The following is a 26,541-nucleotide window of genomic DNA, read 5'->3' as shown; positions in this document are numbered from 1 at the left end:
ATTGTGTCAAAGGTTAAGCTAGCTGTATCAGCTAGGCACATCTTGCTTTAATCTGGGGGCAAAGTCATTTAACAAAAAAAATAAGGCCAAAAAGGTGAACAAAAAGGTTTGCTTGCTCTCAGCCATCATTCCTACCGGTTCACTCTCCATGCGTGGAGATGAAAGGGCTGCTGGTTGCTGCCTGCCTGTTCAGTGGTGGGAAACCTCAGCCTGCAATGGAATCTCTCTTCTGATGAATGTCCTACAAGGGATCAGTTTGCATCCTTCCCTCTGTTAGATCATCATCACCAAGTTGCCAAACTAAAAGCCACTTGTTTGTTTGTCAGAGTTGGTGCCATCTGTGAGATCGGTGTGATACATTAAGAGGTGTCACAGTTGCCTGGGTCATTACATAGAGATTGGTTTTGAATTGTGTCAGTGAAAATGATTGATTTTATATACGGCATCCGTCATTCCCATAATGAGCAAATTCAAATGGATTTATTCCTTGTGTCATTGAAGCACTGAGCCTTGGCCCAGAGTGCTCAATGCAAGACTGTCTCCTCGAGAACATCTGCTTTCCCAGAAAACACAGCGGAATGTAATATTTTGTGCAAGCAAATGCCAGTTTGGAGAGTTTTTCTGCCTTTGTGATGCTTGTGGCAGGTTAAAACAAATGAGGGCAATAAGAGGAAGGCTGTTCTGCCTCAAGAATCAAAGAGAGCTGTAGTCAAAGTGAGAAGCAGCAGGACTGAATGCTGCCTTAACTGATGAATGAAGAAAAAATTGGTGAACTTTTGAGGTTCCTCATCCAGAAGCATGGCTTGGTGAGTTCTCAAAGGCATGGCTTGGTGAGTTCTCTGTCCTGGCTATGCTATTGAAGTCAATGCCCCATCAAGCCTCTTGCCAGTGGCTCAGGACTTTTGCCATTCTGAGGAAGGGCCCAAATTTTAGTCTGAAAGAAAACTAAGCTGCCGTGCGGGCAGAGGAATTCCCAGCCTTCCTCCGAGAGACAAACCAGTGTTCAAAAGCAGAAATAAATACTTAATTTTGCAGTTTGTTCCTAGAGAGCTGACTTCATTTCCCTTATTGCTTCCTTCTTGCCAAGTCTTGAGTATTCCATTTCATTCGTTGAAATATTCATTTGTTTCTGCCTCCTGAAAGAAGTGTTAAAAATGAAAGTTGAAATTGCTTCTGGCCAGCTCCTTGCTTTCTTCCCGTTTGCCTGCAGAAAGCTGTGCACTAACAATTACATAGTTTACCTTGCATCTCTGCCAGGTGCTGGCTCATTTGCTCTTTACTGCCTGGGGGAACGACCCAGTTTGTTTCCAAATCCTCCAGTACAGAACTGAAGCCGTGCTGGTCTCAACCTGCTGATGGGATGGTGGCATGATGACTGTGGCATGGATGGTGTTTACTCCGTGCCCCATCAAACTGCTGCTGCTTTGTGCTGTACTCTGCTTCCTAAATGTTCATTGCTTCGGGTAAGTGAACATTTTCAAAGAGATGTCCTTAGGGTGATAGGATATGTAGTGAAAATCAGTACCAATGGTTTGCTTTGGCTTTGTATGGAAAATAATTGCTGTCCTGAGCTATTTCTTTGTAATGAATAGCAAAAACTGTTCTGAAGTGAATGTAATGCAGTGTGTCTGACTGTGGATAAGTCATCTGATGAATTTAATAGAACAGATTGCCCTGGTCATGTTCTGAGGTGGAGTTATGCTTGCAGTGTGCAACCTCCTAACAGTCAGGCTGCCCAACAGTGTGTTGGAAAGGAGGTTTCATCGTCTTTGAGTATGTAAATGGTAAAAATCTGGTTGTACTTGCATCTTGCCCTTTCAGCTTAACAGTTTTTTTGCTTTTTCACAGGGCTGAAGTTGACCAGTGTCTAATATTTCCGATCTAATGAAATTATTTCCACTGTTCTTTGAACTTTGAGCTTTGATTTCATGCCTTTGTGAGGTGATGAGTTTTTTGTAATTCCTTTATTCCATGTGGTTTTTAACATGCAGTAACGAAGCCGCTTGTCAGGCACTAGGTCATGCTCAAAGCTTCAGCTGGTGCTATCCCTTGTGTTGGAGGAACAGGAACACTATGAGGGCAACTTGTTTGTCAAACTGGGCATAAAAGGAAATTCACTGTCTATGTTTTCCTTCTTAGATAGGCAGTACAATGAAGCATTTACCTGGGATGAGCGTTTAATCAGAAATAGTCAATCTGGCTGAAAGATGAGGCAACATTTTGGCTACAGCATCATGGAAACCATGGAGACAGTTCTTGTAGTGGGGTGAGAATGGCTGGGGGAAGAGTGGATGCTCACAGCTGGGGTTCAGGTTAATTATGGGAATGAATGTGATGAGTGATTTAATGTCTGTCTATGGTGTACTGACAATAGTGTCTAAAGCTAATGGTTTTGCCCAGCTTGAGAAGAGATCGTTTGCTTGGCAAGGGGAGGCCCTTAAGCCTAGCTTTCAAAAGTGCAGAGTGCATGCAAGACCTTTGCATTGTGATTGGTGTTTGTGGCATGCCTGGCCATGGAGCTGAATACGGCAGCCACTGTGCCAGGTTGTTCTCTAGGGCTCACACAGCTTGAGATGTGGCCCAGGTTGTTGGGATGTTGGTTGTGTTTCACCTGATGGTTATAGAGTTTTGGGTGGCCAAGCCATTCTGGCCTCACAGCTCGATGGCTCTACACTCTGAAGCTCTCATGTTGTTGAACACAGCAGTGGAACAGAATCCCTTGGGCTGATCAGCACCAGCAGCAGACGTGCCCGGTCTGCACGTGACCCACCCCAGCCCCGTGACTGCGTGCTCTCCCCTTGGTCCTCGTGGAGCAAGTGTGATCCCTGCCAGAAGAAAAGGGTGAGTGCCTGGGGAGCCCTGTCGTCACAAATGGTCCCCTGCGGGATCCAGAGGCACGCGGTGCCTCTCAGAATTAAGATGCATTTCCTTGTCTGCCCATGAGCATTCCCTACCCAAGAAGCCACATCGAACAAAGGTAATGACCCCAGGAGTGTGAACATCAAAATCCCCATTGCTGGAGGGACCTCTGCTAATGAGCTGGAGAAGCCATTCCCAGGCTTAACCAGGGATAAGCGGTGATGTAGGCTGGGAAGAGCGAAGCTTCATTTCAAAGAGTTAATCTCAAAAGCTGGGGAAAAAGAAGGAGGGCTAACATATTGGATGGAGTAATTGACTGCTTCACAGCAGTGTTGTGGGCGGAAAAAATCCCTAATGATACAGAGGGCCAAGTAAATACACTGACAGAAAATAACAAGGGATGTTGTTACCAGCGCTAATTGAAAGAGAGGAGATGTAACCGAATCCTTCCTCACTCTTGCAGATGCCCACACTACGCTGTCAGGCACATTTAAACAAACTGTCAGATAAAAGCAAACTTTCTGTCATCCCTTCCAATTCCCAATCCTTGCTTAATAAAATTAAAACTATCCCAGATTAGAAATGTTTGAAACGAGGTACGTTACCAGCATAACTCTTCTTTGCCTCCACTTTTTAATCACATTGCTCTTAGATCTCCACCAGCACAACATTGCTTTTTTTTTTTTAACTAGGGAATCTAAAGAATTCACCATTTCTGTGCACTTGAGTCAATATTTTTTTTTATTTCATCACAGTACAGATTTGCCCGCCTGGAACAACCTTCTCAGTTCAGTGGAGAGCCGTGTGATTACTCTGACAACGAAAGCGAAGACTGTGTTACCAATAATCCTTGCAGAAATAAAGTCAGATGTGAAGGTTTTATGTGTGCAGTTACAGGTAAAGGCTTATTGAGGGAGGAATGATGGTGTGTATGTGATGTCTCTGACTCCCCCCCATGCTAACCTTTCTCCTTCTACAAGAGTTGGCAAGGCTGTGGGATGTCAGAAGCTAGTCCCTGTCCATCCATTGCTGTTTTACATTTGCATCTATGAGTTTGAGTGACTATTAGCATACATCAGTCTACAGCAGACTTTGAGCAAACTTGGCCAAATGGAATATGGTGATTAGAAATGAATCTGCATGAGCCTTATGTTGCATTATTTTATTTTATTGTATTTCTATACTCTGCGTTAGGGGACTGTGATTTTGCAGTATTGCCTGTAAGCATGATAATAAATAGTTTTCTGAGCAATGTTCTCATTGGTTGCTAGGGAGATGCATTGCACGGAGGCTGCTTTGTAATGGAGATGATGACTGTGGAGACCAGTCAGATGAAAAAAACTGCAAAAAAGTGTTTAGAAAATGTGACCAAAAGATGGAGCAATACTGGGGAATAGAGAATCTGGCAAAAGGGTAAGTTGGTGATCTCTATATTTTCTTACCAAAAGGTAGTTAATGGCTTCAGACATATACATGGAACGGAGAAAAGCATTAGCAATTGCTGTATCCAAGAGTTCCAGTCAGACTGCCTTTGAGGTCTTGATCCAAAGCCTGGGAAATCCTTATTGAGGATTGAAATAAGGGAAATCCTTATTGAGTCCATGAGTCTTTCCAGGAGAGCTTTGTATTGCCAAAACCTGGGAGTGAAGAGTGAGGTACAAATCCAACCATTTCCTTCATGACTCCATAGAGAGCCCGTGAGTGGGAATGATTCAATCTTCCAGTTATTTTGCATGAGCGATTTAAGACAGCATGTTGTATTGCCTAAAATTTGTGCTTTTCTGTGGATTTGTGTATTTGCACAATGTGTTGGTTTTGGTGGGTCAAAACGTTGTGGATTTCTTCCATGAAACTGGAAGGTGGTGGAACTTGTGTCCTTTGCTTGGGTGGGGTAGGGTTACAACCCCCAACCTGGTGGGGATTCTACTCTGTGTCTGGATTGATCCGGGTTTTACTGGCTAAGACTGTGGCAACTTCTTGTAATGTCATAGTGTGTGAAAAGAGTCTTTTCTTACTCTGCAGGAAAAAAAAAAAAAAAAAGCTTTTTTCTTTGAAAAAAATAAGAAATGAAATCATATTGTAGGAAAAAAATGATAATTTCCTACTTAGTCTCAGGAGATATGGCTGCTGTGCATGTCATTGCTGATGCTTTGTACTTCTGAGTTTAATCAAAATTAAAAATAATGTTGGACAATTATAGGAACATGCTTCTCATCTCTTTGAAGCTGCAATTGCTCAGTAATTTGCTTTTAGTGGACTTCCCTCCTTTTCAGTTTGTTCTAAAATCAGAGTTAATATTTTACAGCTTCAGTGTCATTACCGTGCAAGTCTCTCTCCCCAAAAGAAGGAGAGGCAGATCTAGCAGAGGCCTTGCTTGTTAGGCATTCAGTTTTTCTCTGTAGGAATGAGGTTGATCGACCAATGGAGGAGGCAGAGCTTTCTGTTGGGGTTTCAGAATAAGGAAGTTTGCAGAACCATCAGCCAAAAAAGAACCATCAGCCAAAAAAAAAAATACTCTTTTGCATTTCTTATCCAAGCTATTTGCTGTGTAGCACCGAATCAGTCCTAAACAATATTCTGCTATTATGCTTCATATGCAGGTTAAATATCATCACAAAAAACTTGGAAGGATTAGTTCTTGATCACAAGTACTATGCTGGGGGATGTTCTCCCCATTACATTGCGGACATGAGATTCAGAAAACCATACAATGTAGAAAGCTATACACCAGAGGTATGTGTCATATCCTTCTGTAGATAAACATATGTATATTCCACTAAATCTGCTGCATAATACTGATAAAACTTCATTACTAAATGGTTTTATAAAGAATTACAAAACTCCTGCAATGAAATGGACCAAGAATGAGTTTAGCCCAACTTCCAGAATATAAGCATGCTGCATGCACTAAATGGACTTGGAGCAGCGCCCATGCAATAAGATCCGTGTGCACTGGAATAGATGGCAAATTTCCCATGGACCTTCCTATTACAGAATCTGAGCATGATATTTTTTGAGTGTTGTCTATTAGGAAAGCATTTCCTCTAAGGGTTTCTACTCTCATCGATGCCTATGTTTTACTTCTTTGCATAAGATTGACGTATTAAGTAATAGGCTCTGATCCTCACAGTATGGAGGAGATGGTAGCTTTTCTACTGCTGTAAATCAGCTCTTTCTGAAGTAGTAGTGTTAATAATAACAGTGCTTTGCAATTATACAAGGCTTTTCATCTTCAAAGTGCAAGCATTAATTCACAAGTATATCTGTAGCTGCTTTCCCTTCTTGTGCTTCAGGTGTACGTTCACTGTGCAGAAAATAAAATGTATTGTTTTTGCTTTCTGTTCAGACCAAAGGCAAATATGAATTTACAATGACTGAGTATGACTCCTACTCAAATTATGAAAGCAGTGTCCTGAAGGCAGAGGCTTCGCAGTCAAGCTTCAGCATTGGTATAAGCATACTCAGTCTGTTTGAAATTGGTTACAACAATAACGACAACAGGTTCAAGAAGTTCATTCAAAGGATGAAAAGATTTTCTTCAACAGTAAGCCCTGCTCTACTTAAATCTCTTCCAACACATTTTCTGTATCTGTGTGTGTATTGATTTCATCCCCATCGTCAGGTCGGCAGCCACGACTGCGATAAATGAAGTCTTTCCCTCTGATTGGATTTTGCAGTTTTTATTGGTCAAACATTTATTGAGGCTGCAGCACCTTGGTTTGTGTTTGCAGTACCTGAGAGCTTTTCCATTCACAGATCTGCCTGGAATCAGGCTGCCTAACCCTTACAGTCAGCCACAGTTGCACGCAATCTGTCCAGTCAGCACTGGCCATCCACGTTTGGGTGTTTGCATTGAAATCACAATGAAAATGAAGAGCAGTGCAAAGTGCAGACATCCTCTCCTCCCTACAGCAATCTCACTAGTAGATGCACAAGCAGGACTGCAAGCAGAGTTTCCACGCTGCACACCAGCAGTGGCATGTTACACATGTTGACTCTCCAGCCATTAAAAAGTTCATACAGCATCGGACCCAGAAATCACAAACCTACGCTCACAGTTTTGTTTTGTCTAATTGGATATTTTTCTTTCATCAAAAGAGTGTAAACCAGGATGCTGATGACAGCATGCACGGATGTGTGCAGCACTGGTACTGATGTCTGGGCAATAGGAGACGGATGGGTGCAACCAACATGAGATCCTGCACGGATCAAGATGTGGTTTAGCTGATGAAGCCCAGAGTTCCCCTGCCCTGTGGAGAGGTACACTGAGTAATGGAGTAACACTGAGGACAAAAAGGATTTTCTGCAGTTCTGGGGTTTCTGTACCTGTAAGCAGTCCAGACACCAGTCAGTGTGTGGACAGCTGTCCAATGCCATCACACGTGAAGGGCTGTTCTTCTTTCAGGTGGGTTCAGCAAGGCAGGAGCTGCAACTTAATTCAAGCAGCAAAGCCACGCTATTCTACTACAGGGCAGCCTTGACAATAATGTGGAATGAAAACTGCTGGCAGGCCTTCTGTGAGCTTAACTATAGACTAACAGATGCCATTTGACTTGGGTTGATGCGATCTATCCGCTGAATACATCATTCATCAGATGAGGACACACACAATACAAAATAAGAATGGCACCATCGCTTCCACTCTCATCTTCACAGATGTGGTCACAGCTGTGATCTGTGCACACTTCAAGCTGGCTGGAAATGCTTTAATCTGTAACTCGTAGGGCTGTTTTATGAGATTCATTCAGAGCTAGTGTGCAACATCATTTGATTTCTTCTTTTCATCTGTTATTGCTGTAAACAAACCTAGCTCTTGTCAGTGGTTTAATAGTACTGCTGATCTATGTCTCTCCCCTCAGCATACAGTGCACTCAGCAATGGCAGAGCATTCCTTGTTGCTATTAAACTTGCACTTGCTTCCTGCAAAGTGACATTTCTCGTGACAAGATCAGAGGTGTATGAGAAGCATTTGTAATGGATATTCAGGAAGAATGTCTTGGTTTTATTATTTAAGCTATAGTGTTCTATATTGAAATGCCCTTGATGTGTTTGTCGTGCTGGTCCAAACAACTTGGCACAAAATGCTTGGGACACGACAGATGACTTTTTTAACAGAAAAGGGAGATATAATATATGCCCATGCAGACATATTTTTATAAATACCTATAAATATGTGTTTCTTGTGTTTCTGCATGCCATGTAGTCCAGCAAATTCCTCCACGCCCGTTCTGAGCTGACTGTGGCTGTTTATAAGCTGAAGACCAGAGCCTTGATGCTGCATTATGAGTTTCTGCAGAGACTCCATCAGCTCCCATTGGAGTACAGCTATGGGGAGTACAGAGAGCTGTACCGAGACTATGGGACACATTACATCACTGAGGCTACCGTTGGTGGCATCTATGAATATACTTTAGTCCTGAACAGCAATGAGCTCCAGAAGGCAGGTACGTGCACCTGAAGCTTGTGAAAGGCTTTTGGGCCAGACCTAGCTTTTCAATGGGAAACCCCTCTGTGTGAACCGAGATCTGAGGAAAGAAGAGATCGTGCTAGAAGGAGCCAGCAGCATCTCCAAGAAAAATAGGGGATTAAAAGTGTTTCACGGCATTGAGTAAATGGGACTCCTTTTCAAAGCATGCTCAGCATCACGGGCTCCATCTAGCTCTCGAGTTGTGGATGCTGCCAGTTCACAGAAAGGGCCCTGTGGCAAGTGTTTTAGACTACATATTCTGGGGGCTGACACGATGTTGAGATGAATGAGAGCCGTGTAGCTTAACACTTCTGCTAGCTTTGAAACCTTTGCCTGAGTTCTTTTTCCATTGCCTTTCAAATGATGGTTCTGAAGCACCTTTAGCCTCGACAGCTTTTCCAGCATGTAAGAAACAGTAAATAATTTGCTGGGTGACTCCTGTGCCTGACATTGCTCTTGCTCTTTGACTCCGGCTTCCTTTTTTTTTGCAAGAAATGATGATTGTTGCCTGGGATAGAAAGAGCTGTGTGACATTAATCAATAGCTGCACTCTCTTATTTATTCATTGGCATGGAAGTGAGGAACTGCCTTCGTTGTCTGTTTGTGAAAGCATTTAATGGACTGTTGTGTGCAACACTCGGTCTGTTTGCTCTTCTGCTGGCTTGGAGGTTGCTGGCTTTTGCAGTAGGCAGATATGTCCCAAAGGGACAGACTTTAGATTCAGAATTTACATGAAGAAACTTCCATGAAACAATTGAGGCTCTTCTGGCAGGAAAGAACTAGAGACATGAGCTAGCAAATGGGGAGAAAAGCTACTTGAAGCATTACCCCTAACAAACCTGGCTCGTGTTGGAGGAGATGGGTGGTACGTAGTCCTTTGGCGCAGGCTCCCACCTGCTGCTGCTCCACATAGCCCAGTGCAGCTGAGCTGGTTGTTACAACCCTCTCCTTTCAGTATCCACCTGTCATTTGCACCCTGTTTTAGAGTTCTGTGATCCATGGACTTCATTTCATACCGATCTGCTAATTATCCCAAAGAAAGCTTCATCTTGTCATTTTTTCCCTCATATATTTTTTTCAACTTTTATTTTCTGCGTATAAGGACATGGGAAAAAAAAATGTTTTATTGAAACACTGCAATGTTTTGTTGTGCATTTAAAGGTTTTTCTATGAGCGACGTCCAGAAATGCGCACAGCACGGCTTTAAAGTCAGTGGAACAATTAAAGCTGTCTCTCTGAATCTTGGAATAAATGTAGAAGGCTGTAAATCCCTTTTAAAAGAGATTGGAGGTAAGCGTGAAACACTTGTGTGATTTCATTTCTAACCAACGTCGTTGCAAAAAGAACATCTCATAACATTGCCTGGTGGATGGATTTCCTCCATGGTGGTGGAGAGGAGCTTTGGGCAGTGGAAGGACCTGAAGGCATTATTGCTGCATGCTGGAGGAATGGGGATGGAAAAAGAGGTTGGGAATGTTGCTACAAGGGAACAGGAAGGGCACAGGACATGCAGTAGAGGAGACCATGCATCAGGTGTGAAGCACCTGTGGCCTTTCTCATCCCAGCCCCCACTCTCTGAATATGTTTTTTTGCAGACAGCACCTCCAAAAAGCAGTATGTGGAAGACTTCATCGCCCTTGTTCGTGGCGGAGCAAGTGAACACATTACAGCATTGGCTAACAAAGGCCTGCCGACAGCCTCACTGATGCAGGAGTGGGGGGATGCTGTGCAGTACAACCCTGAGATCATAAAGCTGAAGGTGCTGTATCCATTGCTGTGTTCAGCCTCACTTAGCTCAGTGTCTTTGAAAGCAGTGTGTGCAGATAAATGAGAATTACTTTTTTCTAAAGGGCCATTTTTAGAGCTGTGAATAGAACTGCACTGGCATCATTGCCCTGAGGGTGGGTGCTCAGAAAATCAAAGTTGTGATGCATTAAAAAGGGCGATGTTGTTGAAAGTGAGTGAAGTCGACAGCTTTTCCTCCTTCAAATTTGGGTATGCCAATGTGATCTCTTATTACCTATCCAGCAGGCCATCCATTTTCTGCTTTGCCAGTGTATCCTTATCTAAAGCATGACTGGCAACATATACTTCATAAGGACTTCTTTTTCTTGAAATGTGAACAGTGGTTGGGAGATGCCCCGGTGCCTGTCTGGTGCTTGCTGCAGTGGGTTTGCCTTCCCCAAGCCCCTGGTGCCCTATGGGTGAACCTTCCAGAAAGATGCTAGGGAGTTTCCCAGAAGGAGACAATGTAAACACAATGCTCTGCACTTCCAGAAAGTTCTCCCACAACAAATTGTGATGTCCTTTGCCTTGCCTGGCATCAGTGGCCAGGCTGCCCAGTGACTTGATTTGATATCTCTAAGCCTTCATTTACCTACTGGTATCCCTTTGGGGCTCAGAGATCAAAAGTATCAGCAGACACTGACTAAATGTCAGCCTGGGAATGCTTAGTTAGGGAAAACTAGAGCAAAACAGTTCATAAATCATCTGCAGAAAGGCCTTGGCAGGTCACTCTCAGTATATTTCCGAGTTTGTATGAGCTGAAGTCCAAAAGTGAAGTATGGATCACAGATAATTGATGAGGAGAGAATGTACAGCAGCAGGAGATGAGCATTCTTTATTGATGCTTTCTCTTCTTTCTAGTAACTTGAGACTGTAATAGCAGCTCGGGGATCATTCATGCTATTGCTGCATGGCTGTGGCAGGAATCCCTATAGCAGGGTTGGAAATTTGGGATGGGTCCACTGGTGTGAGAGTGGCTGACTGCCAATGTGTAGGGCACATTGAACTTCCCCTTGCTCTCTGAAAAAGAAATGAGCAGGCCAAAGTCTCCTTGATTACTGCAGCACGTTCACTGTGCTGTGCATCCCATATCCTTTACGACTCTGGAGATCCCATCTGCAGTGGCTGTATTTGGAGATCACAGTCTTCTCTTTTTTGAAGGCTGTGAGACCCCTGTTTTGGCTTCATAAAGAGAAAAATCAGCCTTGAAATGCAGAGGTGATTATACTTACAGTGCAAACGTGAATGCCTGAGGATGAGGAATGAGGGAGATTTCTCTGGGTGGCCTTGGGGGATCCTTTTTAAACTGGAGCGAGGGGAAGTAGTTTTGAGCAAATTGATAAAATATCAACATCAGGAAAATGGTAAGAAGGCCTTTAATGGAACTTTCCAACCAGCTGTTGGGTTTTTGAATCTCCTTCTGCATTTACAATTTTGTTGGTATTGCAAACCAAGACCCCTGCAAGTATTCCTGACTGTGCTGCCATGCTGTTTACTAGGTTTAAAAAAATACTAATGGGAAGCCAGGGGTATGTACCACAAGGCCCTCATTTCCCTCACCAGCTGTGCTCCCATTGAGCCACAAAATGCTCACGCCATCTTGAGTGTTGAGTGCTGCTTCTTCCATCCCTCTAGGTACAGCCGTTGTATCAGCTGGTGACTCCAGCTGACTTCGCTAATGCAATGACAATAAAAGAAAATCTGCGCCGGGCTCTTGATGAGTTTCAGCTGGAGACCAGTTCCTGTCGCTGTGCTCCATGCCAGGGCAATGGGATCCCAGTTTTGAAAGGTAGGAGGGTGTCCTACACCGCTTCTCTAGCCTCTTGCAGCAGTGAGCAGGGAATCTTTGGGAGGAAGGAGGCTGAGCAAGTCATCAGTTCTTCAGTTGCTCCTGTCATATTCTTTTAAAATGGGTTTTTGGAAGATCATAGAAATATATAATGGTTTGGAAGGGACCTTTAAATCATCTTATTCCAACCATACTGTTATAGGGAGGGACACCTCCCTCTGCTTGGTCCCTATTTGTAGAATGCCTCTCTCTAGTCAACACAGTAAAGTCACAGGATGCACCTCTTTAATGGAAGGGTTTGTCTGCAACAGTTTCATGCAAAATTTTGCTCCTGTCTCAATTAAGTATTTAAAAAAAAAAAAAAAAAAACCTCGATATCTCCTCCTTTGCTTTTAAGTTTGCTTCCATCATCCCAGAGAAGTGTCCACTGTCTCAGCATCAATGAGTGCTTCTTAAAGTGTTTTGAAGATGACCACATCAGTGCCAAGCACAGTCAGCACCATCACCTCCCCATATTTGTAATAGAAGCTGTCCTCCTTTGTAAGCAGGCTGTGATTTAAAAATGAGGGGAGAAAATAATCAAACTGAATGAAAACCACTGCCTAAACAGAGATATACCATGTGATGAGGGCTTCTAGAAGAGGGATCATTTTTTTCAAGTGCCTAATTCCAATCTGCATGTGCAAAAGTCTTGGTGAGAATCATTGTCATCTAAATGTCTGTCTAAGGCAGAACGATTGCTTGAGGTACCATCGAGCTGATTGTAGCACTTAAGGATTCATCTCATAATTTTCCTTGGTTCAATAACTTCTCAGGATCAAGATCAGTTGGGTTTCATGTAGGGTGTTCTCAACAAGAGGCTTTTAATGACCATTATTTTCTCAAGTGGGAGCTCTCCTCTGGTCCTGGGAGGTCTGAGTGGGGTTAGGTAAGTGTTTCCTCTACATAAGATGCACACTTTGTTCCTATCCAACCCTGCCATGAAATCTCTCTGCAGAGGGACAGAGGAGACTTGCTGTGACAGAAGCATAGTGCCATTTCTTTGCTTTATTGCTGCTTTATGCTTTCCTCACCAGAGAAGCAAGCTGACGTGATTTCACCACCTATCCCTTCCCTCGCAGCACCTAAAAGGTATCTGCAGGGAAACATGACATGATTGAAGTCTGTAACCCCACTATCTCTGCTCTCTTTCAGGAACACAGTGTGAGTGCATCTGTCCCCTCAGCCACCGTGGCACTGCCTGTGAGACACCCAGCAGGACAGGTGAGTGGGACCCACAGGGCTGCCTGTGCTTCTGTCTCCACTCTGTCCAGCCCAGGGCATGGGATTAGGGACCTACAAAGGGGGCAAACGCTCATTGCCTGCATGCTCTTAAATTTCATTTTCTTTTCTTTGCGCGCACACTGAGTTGCCTTCATGGTGGTGAGGCACTGGAACAGGTTGCCCAAGGAGGTGTGGATGCCCCATCCCTGGAGGCATTCAAGGCCAGGCTGGATGTGGCTCTGGGCAGCCTGGCCTGCTGGTTGGTGACCCTGCACATAGCAGGGGGATTGACACTAGATGATCATTGTGGTCCTTTTCAATCCAGGCCATTCTATGATTCTGTAAACTCCTGCCCAATTTACAATCCACATCAGGCCTTGGATCTCCTCCAGCAGTTCAGTTTCCCAAGTTCTTCCCTTTGATACAGTCCATACATTGCAAACTGTTTTTCTTTAGGCATGTTGCCATGCATTTTAATCTTAAAATCTTATTATGTTGTTTTGAAGCATTCTTGCTCGCTTTGTATTGGTGCTGTCTCCTGACTGATGTTCTAACTCCTTCTAGTTTAGGATGGCCTGTGAATTTAATCATTTTTGTTTACTTCTTCCAGCTCATTAATCTAGATGCTAAATAATACTGGATCTCAGGCAGCCAGAGCTCTGGCACCATCCCACACTTTGCTGCACTGCATTTATCACTGCTCTTTGTTTACAGTCTTTTATCCAGTTCTCATTCTGCTTGACTGTGTCCTACCAAAGCCAGGCTGAAATGCATTGTAAGCCAAGATTACACCAAGCAAAGGGTCAATTTTGGAGGTGTTTCTAAGCCAGTCTGTTCAACCTTAAACTGTGGAGTCACTTACACCTTGTTCCGGTCTGCTTAGCACACATGTAATCACATCTGACTCTCCCATAGACTCACATCCATCCACTTGTCAGTATAAAACTTCTCACTCCCCTTTCCTTCTTTTCTGTGTTGCTCCTGTGTTCGGCTCCGTGATTCTCAGGATTTTGAATTTCTGTCACTCACGTGCTCAGGGTCCAGAAGAAGACATTGTAACAGGAAAAGCAGTGGACAGAAAGCTGAATATTCAAGCTGCTGTTCACTGAAGGAGAGCGTGCTCACATTATCCCTAACACCTCAAAATGTGACATGAGTTTAGTTGCTCTTTTCCTTAGTTGGGTTGGATTAGGTCAGGGAGAGAAACACCCTATAGCCAAAAATAAATCTGATTGATACATTCTTTTTGTCCTCAATGTGCAAAACGTAGTTTGAACGAACACCGGAAATGCTGAACAGAGAGGTAAAAGTACATAAAAGTATTGCTGCTAATGACTCAAGTGTGTTGGTGTTGGTGTGGATGGGGCAGAGCTGTTTGTATGTAAATACGATTCATGGAATCTGACAGCTCTCCCCGTGGAAAGAGCTGCTTTATTCTGACAGTCCTCTCTGGCTTGGTTTTTATTTTCCAGATGCTGCTATTAATGGAAACTGGGGTTGCTGGGCCAGCTGGTCTCCGTGCTCAGGAGGTCAACGAACAAGGAGGCGGCAGTGCAACAACCCGGCACCGCGGAATGGCGGCTCATCTTGTTCAGGGCCAGATGCTGAAACTGTTACTTGCTAGAGGGAAAATCATTAAGAACTCAGTGTACACACAGTGACCAGCTTCCAAACTGAGTGGGAAGGTGTTACCTGACTAGCTTGCTAAGTTGGCTCTGCTCTGCTTGTCTCATCCCAGTGCATTCAGAAGGCATTGGTAGCATCGCAGCTTTGGATGTGCTTTGCAGTTGTCCCATGCTCTGGTTGTGCTTACTGTTCTCTGTAGTTTTTCTGTGTCTTTATGGCAAAATAGGGACGAGCTGCATCTCATGCCTTATTTAGTAGAGACTGTTGTGTGATTTTAAGTTCTGCCATTTTATTTTTGAAGGTTCCTTTGAGATAAGAAAAGACTGATCTTACACTAGAATATGCACTAACATGCAGCTTCTGTGAAGACAGCTGTGTCACATGGAGTGAAATACAGCATATTAAAGTCTAAATCTCAATGAGCACTATAGTATCTAGTGTGACATTCAAAGCCACTTCCCCAGTTTCCCTATTTATGGTATTTAACTTAAATTCTCTGTCGTATTAGAAGTTATGTTGAAGGAGTGAAAACCAAACTGCAAAGTGCAATCTGGTGACAGTGAGGTATTGTTATGTAACTGCACAGCAGTGGTACTCACTGCAGAGACAAGCTTCCTCCTGTGCATTCAGAAGTAGAACAGGCACACTGAGTGCACCCTGATACACTCAGATACTTTTTCCTTGGAGAAGTCAGGGAAGGACAAAGGGATGTTACTGGGATGGGGAATGGGAAAGCAGCTGCTCCTTCTGCTGCTGCCTGGGGCTTTGGGAAGGCAGCAGTGATGACTGCTCGCAGGTTAGGTCATCAGAGATGGAGAGGGTTTGCTATGAAATGAGACAAAGCAAAATGTGTGGTTTGCCCTTTGTTACCATCCCTAAAGCCATGCATCACAACCCAGGTCCTACAAAAGAGGAACTTATGTCTCTATGCAGTCTGGGGACTTTACTCCTGCAGCTTGTTTGGTAGTTAATGATTTTTACACAGACATTTGTTGGGGCATGCTATAAAATGACAAGAGAAGCTCTGCTTTGGGAAAACAGTGCAACCAGTGCAAAGTCATTTGTGAGTGTTGTGAGTCTCCTAACATCAGCAAGGTCAAACACTCTTAGGAAGGCTTTTAAGGATGCTGGTGATGATGGGTTGATATCACCAGTTTTTCTTCTTTCAGACTGATGCTGTCTAAATGCAATTCTTGTAAGAACATCTCAGGCTCTCTGACATCTAAACAATGGAACATGCATTTAGTTTTAGCCCTCATGCCGCCTCCACACTTATCGACAAGGTTTGTGTGACAGCTTTAAGAAAGGAAGAGCACATTGCATATGTGCATATGTAAAAGCAGCTCCCTCTGTACTCATAATGGGCTACATATGTAATTGGGCTGCCCACCCACAACATTTCCTCATCCACTGTGTAACTGTGATGTCTTTTGTGTGGTAGGAATTTGCCAAGTGGCTCATTCAGGGTCATGGTCACTGCTAATGCAATCTGCATTTTTCTTTGTGGTTTTTAAAGGGGCACTGTGGAAGCAGTGCAACAGAGGAGCCCAGTCACCAGCTTGCGTTGGTTCATGGGCACCTGCCTGTGAGAGCACGTGCTGCAGTGCTGCTGCTTCCCCTTCTGATTGAGGAGCTTTCTCAGATAAGTAGAGTGTCTTTTGTAAATGTGACCCCCACTCCATCACAGTGGAGTAAGCACTCTGACCTGTGGTCATGGTGCATTTATCTGCTGCTGCTGCAAGCAGAGCAAAATACAGCAACCCAAAGCTTGCCCCCTATCAGGAAAGCCCAGATTTTTTGAAGTGCTTGAGTTTGTATTATTTGGATTTGGGTTGGGTGTTTTGTTTTGTTTTTTGGAGGAAGAAAGACTTGGCAGTCTTCAAATGAGTAGGACAGCCTACCTGGTGTATCATTTCAGTAGCAGTTGCATGTTGAGCCTATAGGCTCTAGGAGCCTCCCCTAAAGGACATAACTTTATCTTGTCCTTGTGATTTTGTGCTTTGATTTAACTAGCTAACAATTTACGATGACCTGGAGGGTAATAAAAAATTCTGTGCTGAAGGTTTTATTGTTTCATTTTGATATGCATTAAATTTTGGTACTATCTTTTACTGGGGTTTCTCACTTCCACTTTCCGTGCAAGTTGACATTAATAACCCAGGTATGAAAACAAGAAGGCTGCAGACACAACACGTGCATGTTCTCTGCTGGTTAAGCCCATTTTCCTGGTTAAGATTCTTGTCTCAATGGGCTCTTCATAGTGCATTCCTGCCCTGGACCAGATGTGCTGTATTAATATGGGTTTCTTTACATTGGAACTAGATGATTTAAAGATCTGTTCCAACCCAAACTATTCTAAGACTGTGTGGTTCCTTAAACCTGTGGTAGTTCTGTATCATTGCTTTTGTCACCTGTGTCTCAGCACAAGAGCCATACTGACTGGTTGCCACAGCTATTGCTATTTGCATGCTAAAAATAAACTCAATAAACAGGGAAAATGTATTTTTTCCACCTCCTTCCAGAAGATGTTGCTGCTGTGATGTGTGATGGATCCAGTCAACATGGTTTGGGGAAGTTCCAGAAACAGTATTTTTGGTAAGTTCTAATTGTCATGTCATGACATTAGGAAGAATTTCCTTACAGAGAGGGAGTGTTCAATCATTGGAACGGGCTGCCTGGGGCAGTGGTGGGGTCCCCATCCCAGGAGGTATTCAAGACATGTGTGGACATGGCACTAAGGATCATGGTTTTGTGATGAGTCTCAGCATCAGACTGATGGTTGGACTTGGTGATCATGAAGGTCTTTTTTATCCTAAATGGTTTGGTGACCCTGTGATTCTGTGTCCAACTTTCCCAGCACAAAACCAGCCTGATTCTTACTGCACCTAACATCGGAAATGGGTCAGACTGATTTCCAGCTGGGATTTGGTCTAGGCTGTCATCAGGTTGGTTCACGGTCCAGCAGCTGATCCATGATCCCTTGCATTGATATGGTAGGAAAGCTGGGTGACTTGCAGCACTCTTGCCATTGTCCCCACCCAGGCCTCTGAGGGCATATAAACCAGAAATCTGCTTTACAGAGAAAGTAAAGGACACAGACAGAGAGACTGCATAGAAAGTGACCCAGCAAGTCCATGTAGAGGTGATAACAGTCCCCAGATTGCCAACAGTGGGTTGTTCTGCAGTACTCGTAATACAGCCCAATAAGCACCAAAGCAAACCACCAGTTTTCAAATTATGCCTGCAGATTTCTCTTCCTTTTATATCCTATTTTAACACCTTCTGGTTGTGTAAATCAACAACACTAGAGAGGAGGACAGTCATTATTACCATTATGTACTACCATTATTAGCACTTAGACTCTCACTGTGCTGGGCACAATGCAGCAGCACAACAAATGCCAGCCTCCCCCCGAACTCCCCAGGATCTGGCATTTCTTTTGTTTTTATCTACTGTCTTTTGTCATTTCTGTTGTCTTTTGCAGTTTGGGGTAGATTTGATGTTTTGCTTCTTCCTGCAGCAGTGCCTTAACACTATGTGGAGGGGAAGGCGACAATCTCAGAGCTGCTCCCAGTGGGCAGTCCTCAGCTGCTGTGAAATAGAGGGCTGGGAGGGACCCATCCATTGGGGCAGCCAGCATGACATTGACCCCGAGGTGGGAAACAGCTCTGTCTCAGGCACTGCCCTTATCTCCTCTCCTGTTAGCTGGTTATCTGGAGCCTGCACCTTGCAACCTCAGGTGTATTGTCATCAATCATTTGCTGTTTTCTGTTGCGTACTGGTTCTTCTCTGCCCTTCCTTTGTTAATAACCCAGTTTGCCTATATCCATAAAAATATCTGATTGTGATACCATTTATCCAAAGCACCATACATCCATCATGTACTTACGAGAGAGATAAACAAGGTCTCCTGGGAAATATGCTGCAAGAAATATATAGGATAAATAACTATATCAAATGTATGTCAATGTGCAAGAGGGGAAAATCCATTCATTAAAGCCAGGGTGGAACCGTAGTGTTTTATTGTACCCTCTAAGCTTTTAGTTTAAGTAAGAAATGTACATTTTTGCTCCTTATCTCATCTAGCACAGCTCTCATGCTGGCCACTTCAGCAGGAGAAATATTAGCTTCTTTGAGTGGCATTGTAAATGTGTAATTGCTCATAATCTTTTTATTTCTTTTCTCTCTCTCTCTCTTTTTTTTTTTTTTTTTTTTTTTTTTTAATTTAAACAGACCTTATGGGCATTTTCTCCCTGGACTGCAGTTCTCTGCTCTCAGCTCTGGGGAGGAAGATGCCTGAGTCCTGGGTGAGCAGAGGAAAGGGGTTGCTGCCCAGCCCTTCTTGGTGTTGGTTCACACTCAATTCTTTCATCATTTGGATTTCTCTGGTTGTGGTGACTTTCCAGCCTTACAGAAATGCCTCCAAAGGTGAGGCTGCAGGTCATCTTCCCCCAGCCTCCACTCTCCAGCCTCTTAGACAGCAAATCTTTCCCTTCATTAATTTCTTCCCCCTGGCCACAGAGGCTCACTGCAGTAGCTTGACTCTCATTTGCTCTTGGGTTTTGTCCCAAGCAGTCTGTGCACAGGTGAGAATCACCCATGAACCAAAATAGTTTGGGATGTAAGAACCCTGTCATATGTTTCTACATAATCACTGAGTCATAGTATCATTAAGGTTGATAGGGACCTCTAAGATGATACAATCACAGAATGGTTTGGGTTGGAAGGGACCTTTAAGATCATGTAGTTCCTGCTATAGGCAGGGACACCTCCATCTAGACCAGGTTGCTCACAGCCCCATCCAGCCTGGCCTTGGTGCTTCCAGGGAGGTGGTATCAACAACTTCATTGGGCAACCTGTGCCAGCATCTCCCCATCTTCACAGTAAAGAATTTCTTTATCAAGTCCAAGTCATCAAAAGCAACCATCATCCCATCACCCCTTTGCCCATTGATCATGTCCTGCATAATGTCCCAGCCCCATGCCAACAACTATTGATAGAACCATAGTGGGAAAATGCTGCTTTGCTCACTTTCCTCCATGCTGCCTTAATCACACCAGTATCAGTGGATGCTTCATGCTGCTGCATTTTCTTGGCATAGAAGACGTCAGATCCAAACCCTGGGGAGCAAATCTACCTCTGGATGAATGCAGACTTTACCTGGGAAAGCAAGCTTGGCAAAAAGGCCACCGTTTTGTCACACATTCATCCACATCTTAGAAACGTGTCGTAGTAATTTTTCACTGAAAAATCAAACCTTGGTGTTCGAGACAACACGGTTTGTTATTTTCTTATACAAAAAAAAAAAAAAAAAAGAAAAGAAAAGAAGAGAAAAAAAAAGGCTGCAGTTTCACTTTCAAGCAAAACAGAAGTGATTAAAAAAAGAAAAAATTATCTTTTGGCAAATGTGCACACAAAAGAAAATATGGGGCCAGATCTTCGGGTAGCATAAATCAGCTGCAGTGAAGGAGCTACACTGATTTACATCAGCTACATGTCAGCCTCTAAATCACCACCAACACACTGTTGAGAAACAAGCATTTCCAAGCATCAGAGCTAGAGCTGAGCAATTTCTTTCACTAAACCACGATTCCTTTCCCATTCAAATGTATGTAGAAGTGCTCCTTTGTGCTTTGAGGTTTTGTTGCTGTTCATAATGCTTGATTCCTTCTCAGGGCTTTTTCCCCCCCTCCCTTCTTTCCCTGCAATGCAAAGCGCAGTGAAATAAAGTGCCACTTGCCTTCTGTCCTCCCTGGGTTTTGTGGCAGTTCATTAAGAGGGCTGAGCTGTGGGCTCTGGATGCAGTTCAATACCACATGTATTCCTGTGCTGAGATTTATGCCTTACGTTCAGAAGAGATCTTTAAATCAAGCAGCTCAGTAGCAACTTCTCTGTCTCTGGATGCCCAGGGCATGAAATGCCCATGTGCCAATCAGCCCATCACTGGTGCGAGAGGAGCAGCCTGCCCCTATGTGAGCATCCCCTGAGGAATGGTTTCCTTCCGGCCTCTTTGTTACTTTATTAATTGATGTAAGAATCTTTAACACTTTGAGTTGACATTTCACAATGGCTCTTTGAACGTCTTTGGGCTTAAGCTTCCTCCATGCAGCTCAGCATATGGCTTTACTGAAGACACAGCCCTGTCCAATATGCTAGACGTAAGAATCTGACGGTGCCAACTTATAAAAGTTTCATGGTACATATGCCAATACCAACTGCATAAAAATGCAAGGATCGCGAGCTTTTAATTTGTTTTCCAAAGGCAAACATAGACATTTCCACGAGTAAACAGTTCTAACCCGTGTATTTCATACCTGAGGCACTTAGAGCCTTGAGCTCGTGCCTATGGAGCCATGCTGGGTTCAGCAGGAAGAGCTCTGCCCATCTCTCCCCATGCAGGGTGCCCCTCCATGCTGTGGGGCTGGGTTGCTGCATTGCCGGCTGCGGTGCCGTGAGCCCGACTGGCACGAGGTCCAGGATGACCAGCAGCTCCAATGCCCATCTGTCTCTGTGCCTGCAAAAGCATAGGACATAAATTATAATGTTTGTCTCACCTGAAGAGCTGCAGTTTGACTTCCCAAAGGGCTGCCAGCAGCTCTCTGTGCTAATTCCCCCACCTCCAAGCAAGGCAGAGGGACAAATATCCCCTAGACTCACTGTTGTGGAGCTGTCCCAAAAGCCCACCTGTGCCTGTGCAGATGGGTCAGTTTGAGGCTTTTTCTTTACAGTACAGACTGAGATGTCAGGTGTGTTCGATACTATAGATTACAGCAGTGCTTCTGAATGATGGGAGTGCTTGATGGCTGTCATTTACTGTCGTGTTTTATTTACTCAGCTGGCCTTCATCTCTGGCTTGGGCACTTTATTAATCTGAACAGTAAAAATGGATCTGTGTGCTCTTACTTAGAGCTGGATGAAAAGCTGGGCTTCCCAGCTTCTGAAATACTCTTCTTTAAAAACACAAAAAAAAAAAAAAAAACAAACAAAAAAACCCCCACATTTGCTTTTAAATGAGTTTTGAAACTAAAAATCTGCTTCATTTCCATGAGCTGAAAATCCTGTTCTGTCCCCTCTTCATTGCTAAAAACCAGGAGCCACCATTTCTGGATGTGTCCAAGAACCACAGAGATGTGGCATTGAGGGACATGGTCAGTGGGTACATTCGGGGTGTGTTGGGGTTGGGCTTGGGGATCTGAGAGGGCTTTTCCAGCCTTATTGATGCCGCGATGCTCAGAGCAATTTGTGTGAGTGCAGTGGGTTTCTTAGGTTTGGAGACAACCCAACCTGAGGTTGCTGGTTTTCTTAAAAAAAAAAAAAAAAAAAAAAAAAAAAAAAGGGCCACTTTTGAGTCATTGAGCCACTGCTTTTTAGTTCAGTTTCATAAATCATCTACCAAACTTTGCTTGTATTCCTTATCGCAGATCTGATTTTCCAGTGGAGAGGCCCTAATTACCAGCAGGTAGTTGAAGGCCTGGAGCTGTGTTGGGTGGAACTGCTGTGTTTAACATCGTGTGTCAGCAGAGGGGAGGACTCATGGTAGTCCTACAGCTCCTCACTGGAAATGAGGGGACAGCATGAGCTCTGCAACCTGGGACAGTGAGAGGACCCAAGGGAATGGCATAGAATTGCATCAAGGGAGGGTTGGGTGGGGGCGAGGGAAAGGCATTGCCCCAAGCTGCCAGAGCTCAGGGAGTGCTGGGACATCTCTCTCAACCATAGGGTTCAGGTGGTCCCATGTGGAACCAGGAGTTGGGTTCAGTGATCTTTATTCCCCCCCCCAACTCAGGATATTCTGTGTTGGTTTACCACGTGCATGGACAGCTCTGTCCCCTCTATGGGAGCACACTGGGACCTCACCTTGGTGCTCAGTCTGCTCACAGACAGGGCCACTGTATCCAGACCGGCACTGGCACGAGCACTCATCTCCCACCAGGACAGGTTCCCCATTGTTCTGGCATGGCCCACAGCGACAGGCATTGAATTCCAGCAGGTACTCATCCAAAGCCCGCTTCAGGTGCTGCCGTTTGGTTTCCATGTTGCCAGCATCACTTCTGCGCAGGATTTCGTGGATAGGTTGCAGCTGCACAGGGTGGAGATAAAGAATGGAGGTTGGGGATTTCAGCTGGGCACAAACTCAGGTGCTGCAGAGAGCAGGGAGATTGCTGGGTAAAGGCAAGGCTGAGAAAAAGCTCATTTGTCTTCCTCGACAGCTGCATGGATGTGATGCAGACGTTACCACCACTGATAGTGCCTAGTGAGAAACCACTGGTCCAAAACTCTTCCCATCTTAGAGATCTGTGTGGGAATGGCTTCTTTTGACATGCTTTGGTTTTTCAATGTGGATCCAAATGAGAAATCAGAACACCCCAGTAAGCCCGTTGTTTGATTGATTTCTTACTGCTGCCACAGTGTCAGGTTCTTGCACGCCTTTTGCTTTTTTGAACCAAAAACATTTGGGTGAGAGCTTCAGACAGCGGGTATCATCGAAACTAAACACTGAGAATTTTATCTGCCTACATCTTGCTCTTTGATACTGTGAAATAATGCTAAGGCATCTACAGCTTTAAAAGCATAGCAAGCTTTTGTATTTCCAGTAGCGAAATGCAGTTCTTGTGTATGATTAATCAAAATATCCAGATGTAGACAGCTGTAATTGTAACCCACCTTCTGCTTTGAGCCTACTCCATAGGATTGATGGGATTAGCCAAAGGGCATCAGGCTCATACACTGGTGGCAGGGCTCTGCCTTTTGAAATGCCATGAGTGGCTGTTCAGGGTGTGTTAGGTATTCAGCTGTGTTTAGAAACTGGATCCATGAAAAATCTCAGCCTTTCCAGTTTCACCAGTAACAAAAGGGAACTTTAAAGCAACAAGCTCAAGGCCGATGCGAGGACACACATCTATATGCCTAGCATGCATCTGGCTGAGAACTGGTGAGCATCAGTCCAGGAAAGTCCTGAGTATCATCTCATTGCACAAGGCACACAGGGTGAGGAGGATCAGAAAGGCTTTGGGAAGAGCTCTTAGTCCAATTTGTATAAACTCGTTTAACAAATGAGCGCGAGCTACAGATAAGCGCTGTTACAGTGGACATAGGAACTTATTGGCAGCATGAAATGCTGCTGGTTGCACAACGATGGCTGAGCTCTCAAAGCAGCCAGCAGAGAGGTCAGCAGGTGTTTTACTGGAAAACTGCAATAAGTTTTGCCCAGAGTTGATGGGAATTGGTGAAGAAAGGTGAATAACCTGAAGCATGCATTCAGTTGTGACTGAAAGCACTTGCTCTTTAGCTGGCCTTTCTGCTACCAGGGTGCTGCCCAGAAGGCTTTGCAGATTCCCACTTTCCTGACAGCAATGCAAATAATTACCAGTTCCACTACTTACTTCTCTTTTACTGTTTGGCCCTCTTGCTGTACTTCCTTCTATTGGCAGCAAGGATGGCTATGGCACTGTGTCCATGCTGTGACCCTGGTCCTTCCTTCACACTAGGAATCCCTATAGGATGCCTCAGTTGAAATTCCCATTTTACAGACCATCCAATAAAATGGGAGGATGAGAACTTTGCTGATTTTTATGGCCACAAACCCTCTCTGCAGAGCATGGGAAGAGATAGGACCCCACTGAGAAAGTGGTTTTTCCTGCTCTAACTCCTGGAAGCACCCATAACAATGCATTTTTCACACAGAGGGTGATGACACATTGGAACAGGTTGCCCAAGGAGGTTGTGGATGCCCCTTTCCTGGAGTCATTCAAGGCCAGGCTGGATGTGGCTCTGGGCAGCCTGGCCTGGCAGTTGGCGACCCTGCACATAGCAGGGGGTTGGAACTGATGAGCATTGTGGTCCTTTTCAACCCAGGCCATTGTATGATTCTATGATTCAATACCCACCGTGGTGTGCAGAGGTTTGCTAGAACCACTGTGGCTCTGAAGCAGGCAGAATGTGAACTGTTCCCCATGAATATCCTGCCTATACAGGAGGCCAGGAGCATTAGTGAGAATAATAGGGGTGGATGCAACCATGGAGAGCCTCTCACTGGGAAGCTGTTTGGGGACACATCACAAACTTAACTCGGCACTAATCCAGCATTAAGCTCCTTGTCTGCCTCCCTGCTGATGCTGCCAGCAGGAGATGTACTCCCCATTGTGAAATGAATAAGAGGTTACTAGATCAGTGGCCCATTACATTTAATCTTGTTCTGTGATGGGATCACAATAAAAATACGAAATGATCTGCTCGGCTACACTTTCATTCGTTATAGTGGCAGAGTTTCTTCAACTGCAGAAAGCCTTACCTCAAAATCAATAATAGCTGGATTATATTTTAATGACCTTCCCCAGCGCCGATACGTGTTGCTATCCCAACTGCTTAAGGGCTGTGCACTGTAAGAGGTATCTCCACCTTTAATCCGGACAATGATATCTTCCACGACTGGACTGTTGCTCCCAGCATCTGAGAAGTCAGCTAACACACATATAATTAGTTACCACATCTACGCAAGAAACTGCACAGTTCAGTCATCATAGGGACTCTCAGTGAGTGGTACCAGTGCTGGACTCCCAAAATTAAAGGATGCTCCATTTCTTTCTGCACTGGCAGGGTGAACCCTCTGCATTGTTATAACGTGGTTGGTGACAAGTTAAGCACTGACAAATGCCCAAAGCTGGTAAGACCTAAAGAGGCTGCACATCTCTGGCCTTTATGTCTGCTTAGCATGGATTCAGACCTCCTTGTCTATCAGTGGGGTTTTCTGCTTGTTATGATCAGCTTTAACTTATTCAATAGACACCTTGTTGCCCTCTCTGGTCCGGCACTGGCCCCATGGGTCACAACAAAGTCTCCTGCATGTTTGATGACACATGGGACATCTACAGAGAGACTGGAGCCACGGGGCAATTCCAAGGGAGCATGGGGGCTTGGATCTGATTTTTATGTCTCCCGGTTCATCCCTGCCCACTCTGGGGTGGCTGAAGGGACTGTAGCTCACCAGTCATCCTTAACTCTACTTACATTTACTACTTCAATATCTCTCAAGAGGCACCTGCTCCTGGAGAGGGTGAGCCGAACATGCTTTTGTCCCACCTTGGGTCTGAGCTGTGTCTTGAGCTAGCACCCAAGAACAACACCCAAGAACACCTTCTATACCTTGTAACCCTATCTTAACCCACAGGCTCAGCGACAAAGGAATGGAGCCATGGACTGTATCTTAGCAGACAACTATTCCATCACCATACCAGCATTCAGAAGCTGTTTCTCTGCGCAGACAGAGAGTGACACAGATGCTTCCCAGTGCAGCATAAGCTTTGTGGCTGACATGCCCACTGAGAGGCCAAAACAGGTGGTTACTTCTTCATAGCTGATGTCTGTGAAGCAACAATGCAAACAGTAAATGCAGTGATTAGTACTGAGTGGAAGGTTTTCATTTTCCCACTTGTGTATTTCACGTCAATGAGGAAAATAGTCAGCTAATTACACTGCCTGTTACTCACAGGCTTATTCCAGGCAGAGAACAGCCTTCAGCCTCACAGTGGCAAAGCCAAGCATTTATTGGGATGTATTGGACCATATTAGGTGAATAGGGAAACTTCCTTACCAGTAAGTAGTTTCCTTCCTATTAAAAGAAACAGAATATCTTAATACAAGACTTCAAGCACGTATTTCCTTCTTTGGCCATTTATTTAAAATGGGAAAGATTTTGTAGTTTTTGTTTGTGGGGGTTTTTTTGGTTGTTGCTGTTGTTGTTGTTGTTGTTGTT

The 26,541-nt window shown here is 44.4% G+C and overlaps 2 protein-coding genes across 5 annotated transcripts in view; one reads left to right on the top strand and one right to left on the bottom strand.

Annotated features, from left to right (window-relative positions):
* The first annotated feature begins 1,288 nt into the window (after positions 1-1,288).
* Positions 1,289-16,850, top strand: C8B (complement C8 beta chain). Of its 4 annotated transcripts, none has more exons than XM_042820147.1 (13): positions 1,404-1,463; positions 2,140-2,266; positions 2,703-2,841; positions 3,615-3,756; positions 4,131-4,272; positions 5,460-5,592; positions 6,206-6,403; positions 8,063-8,303; positions 9,488-9,616; positions 9,922-10,085; positions 11,747-11,900; positions 13,095-13,163; positions 14,636-16,850. In XM_042820147.1, exons 2-13 carry the CDS (start codon positions 2,208-2,210, stop codon positions 14,785-14,787), a joined length of 1,722 nt encoding a protein of 573 aa, XP_042676081.1. In that variant the 5' UTR covers positions 1,404-1,463; positions 2,140-2,207; the 3' UTR covers positions 14,788-16,850. The 4 variants fall into 4 exon arrangements, with proteins under 4 accessions (XP_042676078.1, XP_042676081.1, XP_042676079.1 ...); XM_042820145.1 differs by having other exon boundaries at positions 1,406-1,463; positions 1,849-2,266; XM_042820148.1 differs by having other exon boundaries at positions 1,446-1,463; positions 2,144-2,266.
* A 4,165-nt stretch (positions 16,851-21,015) lies between these two features.
* C8A (complement C8 alpha chain) overlaps positions 21,016-26,541 on the bottom strand; it is a 17,391-nt gene continuing 11,865 nt past the window's right edge. Inside the window, exons 8-11 of the mRNA XM_042820143.1 lie at positions 26,021-26,149; positions 25,081-25,250; positions 22,647-22,869; positions 21,016-21,303 (exon numbers count right to left, since the gene is read on the bottom strand). Of these exons, the coding sequence (XP_042676077.1) occupies positions 21,152-21,303; positions 22,647-22,869; positions 25,081-25,250; positions 26,021-26,149 (674 nt within the window). The 3' untranslated portion in view covers positions 21,016-21,151. The remainder of the gene's footprint in view (positions 21,304-22,646; positions 22,870-25,080; positions 25,251-26,020; positions 26,150-26,541) is intronic.

The sequence above is a fragment of the Centrocercus urophasianus genome, unplaced genomic scaffold, assembly GCF_019232065.1.
Source record: "Centrocercus urophasianus isolate 14NV4802_14NV808 unplaced genomic scaffold, USGS_Curo_1.0 seq_18, whole genome shotgun sequence".
Classification (NCBI taxonomy): Eukaryota; Metazoa; Chordata; class Aves; order Galliformes; family Phasianidae; genus Centrocercus; species Centrocercus urophasianus.
This window is presented reverse-complemented; position numbering and strand designations above follow the sequence as displayed.

What these genes read in the sequence shown, in the direction of transcription:
- C8B (XM_042820144.1), top strand. Translation starts at nt 1,369, where the DNA reads ATGATGACTGTGGCATGGATGGTGTTTACTCCGTGCCCCATCAAACTG. An exon ending in ATCCCTGCCAGAAGAAAAGG is followed by an intron (nt 2,842 to 3,614) that starts GTGAGTGCCTGG and finishes ATTTCATCACAG; the next exon opens with TACAGATTTGCCCGCCTGGA. An exon ending in TGGGATCCCAGTTTTGAAAG is followed by an intron (nt 11,901 to 13,094) that starts GTAGGAGGGTGT and finishes GCTCTCTTTCAG; the next exon opens with GAACACAGTGTGAGTGCATC.